This window comes from Melanerpes formicivorus, unplaced genomic scaffold (assembly GCF_026170545.1).
Source record: "Melanerpes formicivorus ecotype bairdi unplaced genomic scaffold, bMelFor1.0.p_v2 SCAF_6, whole genome shotgun sequence".
Classification (NCBI taxonomy): Eukaryota; Metazoa; Chordata; class Aves; order Piciformes; family Picidae; genus Melanerpes; species Melanerpes formicivorus.
In genome coordinates, this window is record NW_027142358.1 from 25,818,791 (window position 1) to 25,834,123 (window position 15,333).

At 43.6% G+C, this 15,333-nt stretch overlaps 1 protein-coding gene across 2 annotated transcripts in view; it reads left to right on the forward strand.

The window, feature by feature from the left end:
* ZRANB1 (zinc finger RANBP2-type containing 1) overlaps positions 1-15,333 on the forward strand; it is a 56,169-nt gene that overhangs the window by 24,867 nt on the left and 15,969 nt on the right. For both annotated transcript variants that reach the window (XM_068140191.1, XM_068140190.1), the window contains exons 4-7: positions 9,167-9,354; positions 10,898-11,051; positions 13,380-13,451; positions 14,752-14,950. In XM_068140191.1, coding sequence (XP_067996292.1) covers positions 9,167-9,354; positions 10,898-11,051; positions 13,380-13,451; positions 14,752-14,950 — 613 coding nt within the window. The remainder of the gene's footprint in view (positions 1-9,166; positions 9,355-10,897; positions 11,052-13,379; positions 13,452-14,751; positions 14,951-15,333) is intronic.

The window sequence follows — 15,333 nt, forward strand, 5'->3', positions numbered from 1 at the left end:
AGAAGAATAGGTGTTAGTCATGCTGTCATGCATAGGATGGCTTCAGGTTTATAGTGTGTTTTTTCTTGGAAGTTAGTTACTTACCTTTAAGCTGATGCAAGTGGTTAAGCTCAAAGAATTAAATTTAGTAATGCAGAAAATTCTGTCTCAAGATGCCATAGTGACAAGGGAGGTCCTGGAAAAGAAAGAGGAGAATGAACAGAAGGGTGTGGTTAGGCCTATAGAGATTTTTCAGACAATCTCTCTTTGTATTAATTCATGGGTCATATTTGCTTGCAAAGCCGTTCTTCCTCTGACAGGAGAGCTTGGACTAAATGGTTTTTGTGCTCAAAATGCTGAAGTGGAGTAGTTATTGATAATAAAACTTTATTTAAGGTTGCCTTATTCACCCTCGGTGAATAGTTGGGTGAGGACCGAGTTCCAGGGAATGCTACAGCCTGTGTGGTCAAACCACATCCTCGGCACTCTCAGTGCTATTGCAGGACTAAGATTTCAGCCAAGCATCAGCATTAGGTTTTATGGGTCAGTTGATCAACTCCTCATTTGCTGGAAGGTCGCCTTGGCACTTAAACCAATCTTAGGATCAGTCTGTAGATGAGTAAAGGAGTACATGTGTGTGATGTATACAACTTGCAGTTGTATCTCTAGCAGAAGAGAAGCAGCACAGGGCTCTGTTTCTGATCTGGTGTATGTTACAGGGGGATCTGTCTCTACTTCTGACCTCTTAAATGTGTACTTTGGTCGCTGGAGAGATTTTGCCTTCTGTTACCAAGCAGTTAAGTAATAGTGATGTTGATTACAGTCATCCCACACGTGAGGCACAATGACCTCCTTAAGGTGATGTGTTTCCTTTTGTAGTCTGCTCAGATGTGGGAACATGTTTTCTTTCTGTAGCATTGCTACCTCCTTGAACTGAAGAAATCTCAAATCTTTGGGTTGTCCTTTAGATACTTCATCTAAAAGGAGGCATCTTCACACTCCTCCATTAATTTATCAAAACATACCTTTATTTTAGCAGGTATATTATTGAAATGAATTCTCTTTTCCTTTCACCTTCATTGTGGTCACCCTTTTCAAAGACTTAGAATGCTTTCCCTGTAGTGTGTACAAGACTGTATGTGTGCTTTTAAAATAAAATAAATATATATATATACACACAGTGATGGGGTTTTTTAACGGGCTTTAAGGGTCAGGAGCCTACTGCAGAATCAGCTGCTGTAGGCTGTCTGACCTGCTGCATTTTGCTGTTCTACAGTTGCTCATTTGTCTTCATAGCTGTTCAGCTGAGGTATTGTGGAGGAACTAAATTGACAGCAAATGTAGTCAAAGGGAAGGTTACTATTCCCTGTCTTTGCTTTTCATCTGTCTCCCAGCATATTGATCCCTTGCTGCTGTTGGGAGCTGTGTGTGGAGCTGGTGGGCCATGTCCTGACTATCGGAGGCAGTGCTGCTGCCCAGGTCTGTTTCCCCCAGGCCCTCTACTGCCCTGTAAACGAAAAAAGGCAGAACTGCATCAGCCTATTTGATAGAATTTGCCTATTTTATTTGCAAGTTGTGCCAGCCAGTGTGCTCCAGAACTGTCAAACAGAGAGTGAGTAAATAAAGGCTGCAGCTGTAGTATTTTCTGGGGAAACCTACAACAGGTTGTTCTGTCATCATTCATTGGGACTGTGCAATCAGGGCAAATGGGATTTAGGTTTCTAGATGGACATGTAAGCTTTTCTGTGTTTTTCATATTTTATTTAACTGCACTAAACCCTGGAAATACTTACAGAATCACAGAATTCTAGGAGTTGTAAGGGACCTCCAGAGAGCATCAAGGCTAACCCCCCTGCAAAGCAGGACTGCTTAGGGCAGCTCACACAGGAATGCACCCAAGCAGGTTTAGATGATCTCCAGAGGAGACTCCATAATCTCTGAGCAGCCTGTTCCAGTGCTCCATTACCCTCACAGTAAAGAAGCTTTTTCTCATGTTGAGATGGAATTTCCTGTGGTTGAGTTTATGTCCATTGCTCCTTGTCCTACCATTGAGCATCACTGAAAAGAGACTGGCTCCATCCTCCTGACAGCCACCCTTCAGATGTTTGTAGACATTCATAGGGCCCCCTCTTAGCTTTCTCTTCTCCAGACTAAACAGGTGGCTTTCTTGGCCACCAGGGCACATTGCTGTCCCATGGATAACTTCTTTATCAACCAGGACTCCAAGGTCCTTTTCTGCAGAGGTCATTTACTTATTTTAAAGAATAAATGTAATAGCACCTTAGGTGAAGCAGTGTTGGTTTTAGCAGCTAGGCTTAATTATGGGCTTATTTCATATGAGCAAGACTGGCAAACCTGCTTTAGTAGGGAGGATGGAGTAGGTGTCCTCCAGAGGTCCCTTCCAAACCCCACAATGCTGTGACTCTGTGCAATACTGATTATTAAAGAAGATAGTTGTAGCAGGAAAACCACAGGACCATGGTGGCACAAATAGTTGCTATTGGGTGATTAATATGTTTTTCTAATTGGTCTTTTAAACAACCTTAGTCTCTGTTGTTTGTCTTGTGTATACTGGGATTGCTTATTCCTGGTCTGTGCTCTCTGTAAGAGTCAGGATTTTACTAGAAAAGAGAAAAAATGTTGGCTCCTGGTGCTGTGAAAGAATGTTCCACTAAGAGGAAATGCCTCAGTTGCAAATGGGGTTACCACTGAACTTGTAAATGCAGAATATAAACTTGCACTTTATTTCCTCACAGCTTGGGTGCAGCACTTGCCATTCCATCCTGTCACTGAGGAGGTCAGGTTATAGTAGGGTTTGTGCATTAAAGAAGGCAAAACTTGGTGGTGGCCACACACACAGACTGATGTTTTTAGCTGCAGCATCAAAAGAACTTTTCAGAAGTCCACTTCAAAGAGAAGCTATTCTTGCTGTGGATCAGAAACAGACCTTGAGTACTAAGGATTTGTTTGCTGATGTATAGTTCTTGCAGCTGATCAGAGCTCTGCCCTCACAACAAGTCCAGCTGCTGGAGTGCTCATGAGTGCTGTGTGAACAATCTTAAGGCAAATGCCACTCTTCTTTTGACATTTCAACAGCCTGAGGAATGCAGTGGGTGTCACTGGGGAAGAATCCAACTGGCACAGCCCCTGGATTAGAATACAGTTCAGAGACTGCTTGTGGAAGCAGTCCTGCACTTGTATGTTATGAAGTGTAGTGAATTCTGACATCAGTAAATATTGCTGTAATTTTTCATGTAAATAGTGTTTTGTTAAGCTTTATTTAAATAGACTCAATAAATTGGAGGCTGTCATTCAGCTGACAGAAATCAAAGCCATTGTAGGAATGTGCCTCCTATTGTTAGTAGAAGCATATTAAGGCCTAGTTTTGGAGTGGTGATTCTGACTTTAGCAAATGCAGGCAGTTTGTGTGAATGTTGCATGCAGGCAAGTTTACCCCATAGTTTTGGGGCAAGATTTGTGTTTTCTTGGTCAGATTTCTATCAGTCTGCCTGTTACTACTCTATTTCTGCTCAGTATTCACTGCAGCTTTAGACTTCTGACTGATAGTGGAAGCAGGCTGGCACCTGATAAGCTGTCAGGAATTTTCCCTGTTCTTTGGAAGTGGCTAAAATGGAGCAGATATTTGGTAGAATGGGTAAAGGGAAACTTGGACTTTTCTTGCTGTGGCTAGGAAGAACTCAAGAGATGACCATAGAATATCAACCCTGCAGTAGTGATGCTCTGGATACTTGGGGCACAGTATTTCAGTGTAGGTTAGTAGAAGACCTCAGAACATGCAGTAGGTTTGCAAGAGGAAGCGTGCAAGGAAATAAACTTGTAATGGGCTCTGTGCAAAAAATTCTGCAGAGGAAGCTCTGTGTAGCTTGAATTTGTTTAAGTTTTTGTGTGTGTCACATTCATCTGTTGAGACTCAACTACAAAATGGATAGTGTATCCAGGAGTGATTTTGTCTGGACTTGGTCTAAAAATTTCCTGATGCTCTCTCCAGCAGAAAAATAGTCATTTGCATGTTTGGATTAAGGAACAGAGGATGACTAGATCTGATGCCTGCGTGTAGTCACATCACCATGTGCTAGTTTGATGTGTCATTTAGCACACCATCACTGTTCCTCAGTTCTAGATAAAGTGTTGCCAACCCTATACATAAAACACATTTTCAATCTCTATTTTTAAATAAGGCATAGAAAGCTTACACAGTTTGCCTGGGTTTTTGCATCACTGAGGTTTAGAAATCAGCCAGCAGAATAGGGCAAGGATCCTTCCCCTGTATTTGGCACTGGTGAGGCTGTGCCTTCAATATCATGTTCAGTTTTGGACCCCTCACTGTCAGAAGGACATTGAGGTGCTGGAGTGTATTCAAAGAAGGGCAACAAGGTGGTGAAGGATCTGGAGAACAGGTCTTCTGAGGAGTGGCTGAGGGAACTGGAGGGTTTTGTTTAGGCTGGAGAAAAGGAGGCTGAATGGAGACCTTCTTACTCTCTACCTGAAAGGAGATTGTAGCAAGGTGGATGTTAGTCTCTTCTCCCAAGTAACAAGCAATAGGATGAGAGGTGGTGGCCTCAAGTTGTGCCAGGGGAAGTTTAGGTTAGACACTAGGAACAATTTTTTCACAGAAAGGGTTGTCCAGCCCTGGAACAGGCTCCCTAGGGAGGTGGTTGAATCACTACACTGGCAGTGTTTAAAAGCTCATGTGGATGTGATGATGAGGGACACAGACATGGGGCTTTTAGGAATGTCAAGTATTGCAAGACATGGGAATAAACTGCAGGAACTGGCAGAGCTGCCTGCAGCACATGTCGCTGCTTTTTGGAGCCTTAACTGCAGCTTGTAGTAGTTAGTGCGGGAAGGCGTTGCCCAACCTCGCATGGCCACCTCTCAGCATCAGCCTTACACCTCAGCTGTTGCTGAGGTTTGGTTAGGAGTGGGTGGTAATAAGTTGCCTCAGCAGCTGAGGGTGGGGGCTTAAAAGAATGGTGACAAATACTGACTCAGCAGTAGGCAGCATGTTGTATGCTGTGTAGTTTGTACTTGATAGCCTGGCCACTGCATCTGCTATGGATGATTTAAGTCTGATCAAGCAATTGAAAAAATGTTTGGGGGATGTTTATTTGACTTTTGAAATTATGCTTGGATATTTGGATTATCAGAGTGGCTACCCATCAGTCTTGGGTAGCCTTTGGTATGGCTGCTGTTGGGTGGCATAGTGGAAGGTTTCTGTAGAAATGGTTAAACTATGAAAGGGAATGAAATAGTTATTAGTCTTTAACAAGAGGTCTTCCCTGAATTACTTTAAGAAGAAGAAATCAAGGTTATTGTGATACAGCAGAAAATATGCTTTTCCATAAAAATTCTTCTTTCCCTGTGGATTCTCAGCTGATGCTGTGCCCAAGCTGTAGTGTAATTCGTTTTAAGAGGGGAGGTCATGAGAAATTATCTGGCTTTAGCTGTGTATGCATGCATGGCTACAGGAAAACCTCAGCAAGCCAGTTCTGATGCATTTGGTTGGAATCATACCACAGGCAGCCTTGGTTTTGCCTTATCAGTGGCATGAATGTGATGCATGGAAATAAAATGCTGCAGTTGCCATTCTTGTTATGGATACAGCATGTACTGACAAAGCTGGACCTTTTGGTTATGTTAGTTCCACATGGAAGTGAAAATCTTGCAATAGGAGAACAGCTATGTTTCATACTGCATTTGATGTGTGCTTTGGAGAACACCTTGAAAATTAATGAATTTCCAGTGTTCCATTTCCCTTCACTGAAGTAACATTACTCCATCAGTAGCAACTCCTCTTGAAAATGGGATTGTTTAGCCTGGAGAAGAGAAGGCTCAGGGTGACCATCAAACATGGGTTTGATGGGTGGACCACTAGATGGATAAGGAACTGGCTTGATGGTCGCACCCAAAGAGTGGCTGTCAATGGCTCCATGTCCCAGTGGAGGCCAGTGACAAGTGGAGTCCCTCAGGGATCAGTCCTGGGACCTGTCTTATTCAACATCTTTGTGGGGGACATGGACAGTGGCATTGAGTGCACCCTCAGCAAGTTTGCTGATGACACCAAGCTGTGTGGTGCAGCAGACACGCTGGAGGGAAGGGAGGCCATCCAGAGGGACCTTGACAGGCTGGAGAGGTGGGCACAGGCCAACCTCATGAAGTTCAATAAGAACAAGTGCAGGGTCCTGCATCTGGGTCGAGGCAATCCCAGGCACAAATACAGGCTGGGCAGTGACTGGCTGGAGGGTAGCCCTGAGGAGAGAGACTTGGGGGTGCTGGTGGACAAAAAGCTCAACATGAGCTCTCAGTGTGCACTTGCAGCCCGCAAAGCCAATCAGATCCTGGGCTGCATCAGGAGAAGTGTGGCTAGCAGGTCGAGGGAGGTGATCCTCCCCCTCTACTCAGCCCTGGTGAGACCCCACCTGGAGTACTGTGTCCAGTTCTGGAGCCCCTATTACAAGAGGGATGTGGAGGTGCTGGAACGTGTCCAGAGAAGGGCCACGAGGATGATCAGAGGGCTGGAGCACCTCTCCTATGAGGACAGACTGAAGGAGTTGGGGCTGTTCAGTCTGCAGAAGAGAAGGCTCCGAGGAGACCTAATTGTGGCCTTCCAGTATCTGAAGGGGGCCTACAGGAAGGCTGGGGAAGGACTTCTCAGGATCTCAGGTAATGATAGGACTAGGGGGAATGGAATGAAGCTGGAGGTGGGGAGATTCAGGCTGGATGTGAGGAGGAGGTTCTTCACCATGAGAGTGGTGAAACCCTGGAATGGGTTGTCCAGGGAGGTGGTCGAGGCCCCGTCCCTGGGGGTGTTTAAGAGCAGGCTGGCTGAGGCTCTGTCCAGCCTGATCTAGTGTGGGGTGTCCCTGCCCATGGCAGGGGGGTTGGAACTAGATGATCCTTGTGGTCCCTTTCAACCCTGAATGAAACTATGAAACTATAACTATGAAACTATGACCTCATTGCCCTCTACAACTACCTGAAAGGTGGTTGTAGCCAGGAGGGGGTTGGTCTCTTCTCCCAGACAACCAGCACCAGAACAAGGGGACACAGTCTCAAGCTGCGCCAGGGGAGGTTTAGACTCGAGGTGAGGAGAAAGTTCTTCACCGAGCGAGTCCTTCGTCATTGGAATGTGCTGCCCAGGGAGGTGGTGGAGTCACCATCCCTGGAGGTGTTCAAGAGGGGATTGGACGTGGCACTTGGTGCCATGGTCTAGTCATGGGGTCTGTGTTGATAGGTTGGACTTGATGATCCTCGAGGTCTCTTCCAACCTTATACTGTGATACTGTGATATTATTGATATAGAGTAAGTTCTCACTTGTACAGACTGAAGTTTAATCTAACTAGTTCTGTAGCTCATAGAATCTTAGAATCTTGGGTTGGAAGGCACCTTAAAGATCATCTAGTTCCAGGCCCCCTGCCCTGGGCAGGGACACCTTCCACTAGACCAGGTTGCTCAAGGCCTCATCTAACCTGGCCTTGAACACTTTCAGGGAGGGAGCATTCATCTGGGGTGAATACACAGTCAGGCACTTAAGCAGAAGGAGACATTACTGCTGGAGTGGAATGGGATTGTCTTCTGTACAGAGAGACCAGAAACATGCATCTGAAAAGTAAGAATGTGTTGAAAACATCTTGTAAGAAAACAAGTAAGAAAACATCTTGTTTTCATTCTGCCCTGGCATTGGCTTTTGAGTCTTTGATGAATGGGTAGATGTTGGGTGAAACTTGAAGGTGAGTTTGTGTTCTGCAACTTCTCTGCTTTAGAGCACTGTTAAAAAGAAGAATCTAACTTCTATCTGTCGAGGCTTAGCATGCAGAGCTGATAGCTTTGTAGGGAAATGTCTTTCACTGATAATCCATTTCCCCACTGCATTTCTTTGGAAAGCTTTGTAATCTCAGCATTGAAAATGACTGAGTTTTGGGCTGAACTAAGAATGCCTTCCTAAATCCTGGATTATCCAGCAACCTGGTGGTTAGTGTGCTGCTCTGGTAGCAGACAGTTCAGTTTATGTGGGGATTTTGGGGTTTGGTGGGGAGTGAAAGCCCTGTTTGAAATTTACCTCTCTGCCTTCTGATCAATTTCTGAGTCTTGTTAAGCAAATTGATTGAAAGGTAAACTGGAGTCTCAGTTTGTAGCTTCATGATCTCTGATTGACTGCTGACTCTTAGGAGTTGGCAGGGAGGATTAACTACAGAAAATAGGGGGAAAAGATTTTGTTGCTTCTGTGATCTGTACTCTTACTCCACTGTTCTTGAGCTGCTGCAAATAAAGCTGCTTCTCAATAGCAAATTAGAACTGTTTACTTCTCTCTTAAAAATGGTCTTAACATCACTTGTCCTCAATTGACTGTTCAGTTCACAATTCAATTACACTGTTCTCTTGTGAAGCAAATACCTAAAACAGAAGGAGTTTCTAATTTTAGGAAGTCTTCTACTAGAACCCGTACCACCGCATTGTGTTGATGGTGTATTCTGGTAACTGGAGCTAAGGAATGCACTCAGCATGAATGGCTTTGATAGGAAACATGGTACAGAAGCTAAAGGTTCCCAGGGACTCTAGAAAACATTAAGGTTCCCCTGCCTCCACAGTCTTGCTGTAGGAGGTACATACCATGTGTGCCTCATTTGAGTTTTGAGTACCTTGAATAGCTGCATAACTTCGATCAGTAGCAGAGATGATGAACTGAAAAACTGGTGCTCTGTACCCTCTTCTAGCACTGTTTTTAAACTATATTTGGGGAAAAACAAAAAGAGGACTTCTATTCCAAAAACAATAGACCTGTTTCTTAGATCCATTAAGATAAAAGGGAAGGTGACACACTCAAACTAATCTCTATACTACGAATGAATGACTTCCTGTCAGTCCTGCTGCTGAGTATGTTATGCCAGGTATTCCACAAGGGTCCTCAGCAGCACTTCACAACTGGCTTTTGACCTGCCATATCTTCAGACTAGTTTGGATAGTGGAAATGGTCTAGGAGGTGAGGTAAGTGTAAATACTTTTGCGGATTTCATGTGTTTTTTAACAGACAAGTATAGTTTCTGGGTATGCTGTTGATCATTGATGTTAGGTCTGTCCTACAATAATGGTAATGTGTTAAATAAGGTAGCTTGATCTAGAATGCCTCAGTCAGCATGTAAAATGAATTTTCTTTTTTTTCCCCAGGAGTTGTAGAAGGGGATTTGGCTGCTGTTGAAGCTTACAAGTCATCAGGAGGAGATATTGCCCGCCAGCTTACTGCCGATGAAGTACGCCTGCTAAACCGCCCTTCAGCTTTCGACGTGGGGTACACGCTTGTGCATCTGGCCATACGCTTCCAGAGACAAGACATGCTAGCGATCCTGCTCACGGAGGTGAGGTGCTTCGGTCCTTCAGCAGGAACCTTATGTAACCACACCATTGTTTGCAGGCACTGACCTGTGTTTGCTGGAAGATAGAGGCTGGTATTGTTAGAATGCGCAAATTGCTACTTTGTGCCTTTGAGGCTCTCCTTAAGAAGCAAGTGTACTTTAAGACTGCGTGTATGTAATGGCTGTGTTGAGGATGTTCAGTTTTCTCATTAATGAGCAGTTTTGGCACACGTTCTGACCTTACTGGCAATGGAAGTGAGCTATTGCGAGGCTTCCTGTGCTTTGGGTGGGGGAGAGGAAATGGCCTGGGACCAAAACAGGGGGATCAATGACAGCATATTTTTTTTCCCTGACTTTTGTTAATGAATAGGTCTACCTGCTTCTCCTCCCATGGTTTTTCTGGGAGTTTCTCTTCCAGAGAAGGGCAAATTTCTTACTTTGGAAAATTGCTACATCTTTCTCACGACTTACCTGTTTTATGGACTGGCTGGTTCCTCACTGTGGCCTCATTACTCTTGCATGTATTTTTGTATGGCCCATCTCAATGGGGGGTGTGTGTGGTGGTTTTTTGTTTGTTCCCCACCCTGTCCTCCTCTACCTTTTTCTTTTTTTCCTCTGTTACTAGATCCATAAGTAATTCTGTTACCTTTTTCCTCTTGTTTTCTTAAGTTCAGAAGTAAGGCTCTTCACCTAATCAGAGTTAAATTTTTACTCCTCTTTCTTTCCTCCTTGATGCTTAACACAATTCCGAAAGTGTGTGTTCCTGAGGAGTAGCAGGCCTGAGAAGCACATAAAGGTGATGGTCTGCTTAGGGTTGAGCAATTAAAAGGAGTAGGTGAAGCAAGACAAATATAGCTAAAGCCTTGAGAAGTGTATATATTTACATATGGCTAATAGCAGCAATTTTGTTCTGCTTGCATAGCTGTCTGGGTGGATGGAATCATGTTTAAAAACAAGTTAACTTGCTAAAATACTGTCTCACAGATTGTTCTGTTGGGTTTTGTTTCAGTTCTAAGGACATGTGTTTCGTGATGCTTGAGCCTCAGGGATACTTTCCTTTGCTGGGATATTACCTAGTGAAATTTGTGTGTGTTAAAGCTTTTTGTAGTATATTCACTGTCATCCCTGTATCACTGAAGGAGTTCTATCCACTGATGATCAGAATCTGGCAAAATTTATCTTAATAGTTCTGGGCAAGAATCTTTGTTTCTCTTGCTGTGATAATGAAGTTCTTTGAGATGTTACCTGTTGTTACCTAGTTTTTATCTATTCTGGTTTTCTTGCTGGAAGTCATGATCTGTTAATTCAGCCCTTAATTTAAAGATGTTCTTAACCAACTTTATTATCATCTACATGAGAAATGAGACTGAGTCACATGAAATTTTTCAGTGTATCAGTGTTTATACTTTTATTACATTGCTTGTTAACTAAATACTGTCCGCTGGTGGTTATCACTCCCAAGTCTTTGTATTGAAGTAGAAATAACATGGAGTCCTTGTGTTTATGTGGAAACCACACAGGGTGCAGTAACTGTGCTGTGTTACAGGTATCCCAGCACGCAGCAAAGTGCATTCCTGCCATGGTGTGTCCAGAGGTCACGGAACAAATTCGTCGTGAAATTGCTGCATCTCTTCATCAACGGAAGGGAGACTTTGCTTGCTATTTTCTGACTGACCTTGTGACGTTTACCTTACCTGCAGGTACCTACCACATTTTTCTCATTAATGGAAGGTTGGTTGGTTTAGTTTCTTTTTGCCACCTGGTTGAGAGTTGCTTGTTTTGGATGTGTGCTTTGACTTTGTGATGGTGGTGGCATGTGTATATAGGTTTTATTTACCTAGTTTTGATAGCTTAGGTCAGATGTAATTGAATTCACTAACTGATACTTGGTGTTTGCACACTTCAACCCATACATTGTTCCTGTGAACATCTGTTGTCCTCTTTAGACATGAGGAAAGTGAAGAAGAGTGGTGTCTGCTAAGGAAAGGCTGTGTTTAAAGTTAAGATTGGAACACAGATGGTTCTGGGCTCCAATATGAGTTTTCACATAGTCATGTTAGCTTTCACTGCTCTTGTTAAGGTCCAGAGCTATTCTTAGGTGTACCTAGCTTTTTTTGTGCTTTTGAGGTGCTCTGTGAGCAAGACAATGTTTTTTCTATCAACAAAAAACTATTTAGAAGATTCGTAATCTCCATAGCTGTTTGCTAAGCTTACCAGAGGTAAGACAATGTGTAGATGGAAACTCTGCTAAGCAGCAGATCTGTTTGCCTTTATAATAAGGCAGTAGCATTGTAAGAATTGTATTTGAAGCTTCTTTGATTGTTAACTCATCTGCTCTTCAAAAAGTCAGGATAGTATTTACCACTTGTCTACCAAGAACCTGTATGAGGTGTTGTATTCAGTCTTATTCTGAGAGTTGCAGATGTGGGTGTATGAAATATAGGAACACTTCATTGCTGTTGGGGTGGGGAGAAGGGTAAAAAGGGGCAGCAGCATGACTCTGTAACACATGAGCATTGTCACTCTCACCAGAACTGATGAATTTATTCAATGTTTTTCAAGAGACATCTTAAACCGCTGTGCAGCTTTTTTACAGATGTAATAGTCATTAAATAGCTAAGGAATAAGAGTGTTCAAAAGCTTTGTCTGTACATCAAGAATGTCAGTGTTATCTCCACTGTCATTTACACTTAGTCAGATGAATACCTCTTGTAGTCAACATTTAGCAGATGGTCTCAAGACATCACTTCCAAGGATAGTGATATAAATCACAGTCCAATCCAGATGTAGACCTAACTGATGTAGTTCAGCAACCAGATTCTGCTTGATCTTTCAAAGAATCTTCCAGAAGAGCCATTCAGCCAGATATTAGAGTGCAAAACTTTTTGAGTTGATTGCTGACTAGTGTAAGCCAGATTCAGTAGAAAATTCCACAAAACCCCAGTCATTCAAAAGTTGCACCCTACCTGCACCAACAATTATATGCTTCTGTAGCAACTCATGGGCCTAAATGTGAATTTCACTTTCAGAAGCCTTAGAGTGTTGGATGTCTGAGCAGGGCTAGCAGATATGACAATGGAGCTGGGAGAGACTCTGAAATTAGGAGAAATCTTCATGCTCCTGAAATACCACTTAGCACCCAGTTATTTGCCCCTAGCATGCCCAAAGGGATGCTAGATATCTCTGCTTTAACTATTTGATTTACTGCCTTAACTTTCATGTACTTGTTTCATCGTTGTGTTGAAGCTGCCAAAGTTTCCCTAGTTGCTGATCTGCCTAGCAACCCATCACTACTTGTCCTGTGTTGAAATGTAGGCCAGGAGCCAATCTTGAAGGTCTAGCTGGTGAATGTGTGACAGTGTTGGTTGTCTTGCACGATACAGAAGTCAAAGTTTTGCCCATTGTTCATTTATTTGTTTTAGAGATAGATCCACAGTCGCAGATTCTGTCTGTAGAGCACTTGGAACACTTGTCATTTGTGGCTTTTGTTTTTTAATTGGCATAGCTGAGTAGTTCTCCCATTTCTTGTTTTCTAATCTGCAATCCATTGGGGTTCTCTGAACTGTTTCATCAAAGTCTGAGTGAAACAACTAAGGAAGTCTCATGGCAAACTGTACTTGTCCCTTAGGGGAGACTGGGGAAGGGAAGCCATTCAGATGGGTGGAAGACTATTGCTTAGGATTGATGCTGTCCTAAATAGAGTAGGTTTGAAAGTACTCTTTATTTTTCCACCTCAAAGTGGCTCTCCACTATCTCCTTCAAAGAAGCCTTCTTGTGCTGTAATGATCCTTTCTGCATAACAGGTCTGACAGTCTGAGGTACATCTCTGCTTCAGCATGCTCTGTGAAACCTGTGGTCACAAATGACAGAAGTGAAAATAATAGCAGCTTTTCAGAGGAGGGATGATGAGGTGAAGATTAGGGATGATAGGGTGAATGGTTTTCTGTACATCTTGAGCATCAGCTGGTGCTGTGTCTCTCTTACATCAGCATTAAGGTGGCTGTTGTATTTGCTTTCTTATTTTCCAGATATTGAAGACTTACCGCCCACAGTCCAAGAAAAGTTATTTGATGAAGTACTTGATAGAGATGTTCAGAAAGGTAAATGCTCTGAGGATGGCTATGATCTCTCCCTGCTGTTCATGAGAGAATTTGTTGATTGAAAAGAAAAGCAATGCATTTTTTGTCTAAGTGTGCTTCAAATATAGATGTAGTGCTTTCAAGTTAATCTTCACTCCATAATTGTTTTAGTTTTAACGTTTTTGGTCTATTTATGAGCAGGGAAAGAATGGAATCTGTAGGAATGGTGTTCATAATGTATTGTTTACATTGTAAAGATTTGTTAATGCTTTACAGTTTTAAGTCACAAGCTTTTTAAAGAAAAATGAGCAAATCTTCACACTTCACTGATGATCCTCCACAGACTCTGGTTTGGGGTCTTGTTTGTCTTTCCTTACTTGACAGTACCTTTCCCGAGGCATGAAGGAAAGCTTACTCATGTCATGGGACCAGTCTTTTTTTCAGTGGTGCCTAGTGACAGGACAAGGGGTAATGGGCACAAACCTGAATATGGGAAGTCCCATCTAAACATGAAGAGGAATATCTTTAGTTTAAGGGTGATGGAGCCCTGAAGCAGGCTGCCCAAAGAGCTTTTAGAGTTTCCATCTCTGGAGACATTCAAAACCTTCCTGGATGTGTTCCTGTGCGACCTTGTACACTGCACTGGTTAGGCCACACCTCGAGTACTGTGTCCAGTTCTGGGCCCCTCAGTTTAGGAAGGATGTTGACTTGCTGGAACGAGTCCAGAGAAGGGCAACAAAGTTGGTGAGGGGCTTGGAACACAAGCCCTATGAGGAGAGACTGAGGATGCTGGGGTTGCTTAGCCTGGAGGAGACTCAGGAGTGACCTTATTGCTGTCTACAACTACCTGAAGCAGGATTGTAGACAGGCAGAGGTTGGTCTCTTCTCCCAGGCAGCCAGTACCAGAACAAGAGGACACAGTTTCAGGCTGCACCAGGGGAGGTTCAGGCTGGAGGTCAGGAGGAAGTTTACAGAGAGAGTGATTGCCCATTGGAATGGGCTGAGTGGGGAGGTGGTGGAGTTGCCATCACTGGAGGTGTTCAGGAGGAGACTTGACAGGGTGCTTGGTTGCATGGGTTAGTTGGTTGGGTGGTGTTGGATGATAGGTTGGACGCGATGATCTTGAAGGTCTCTTCCAACCTGGTTTATTCTATTCTTGCCTTGGCAGGGGCATTGGACTTGATCTCTAGAGGTCCTTTCCAATCCCTGCCATTCTGTGATTCTGTAAATGAGTAATTAGTTAAGATTATGCCTTGCTGTTTGGATTCTCTGGGATTTCAAATGAATATAGATTTGAAAACCTGTTCATGTCATGTTGCAGAGCTAGAAGAGGAATCTCCCATCATTAACTGGTCGCTGGAACTGGGCACACGCTTGGAGAGCAGGTTATATGCACTTTGGAATCGGACTGCAGGGGACTGCCTGCTTGATTCAGTACTGCAGGCCACGTGGGGCATTTACGACAAGGACTCAGTGCTGCGGAAAGCGCTTCACGACAGTTTACACGACTGCTCGCATTGGTAAGTTGGTGCTTTGTCAGCCTTGGAGGTGGCTTTCCATCGAGCCTGGTATGTGGTAGGACCTCTGGAGGTCTAGTCTAACCCTCCCACAAACATAGGTATGCCTAGATCAGGTTGCACAGGAATGCGTCCAGAAGTGCTTCGAAAGTCTCCAGAGAAGGAGACTCCACCCTCTCTGTGCAGCCTGTTCCAGAGCTCTGTCACTCTCCAAGTGAAGAAGTTTCTCTGTAAGTTCAAGTGAAGCCTCCTGTGTTCTAAGAAATGCAACCACCAATTTACTGTCAAATTTGTGCCTCAAAAGATGCTGTCATAGCAGGATTCACAGAGTATTCTAGATCTAGCCTATTTTAAATGCCAGCACTGGAAAGTGGGATGCTCTGAAC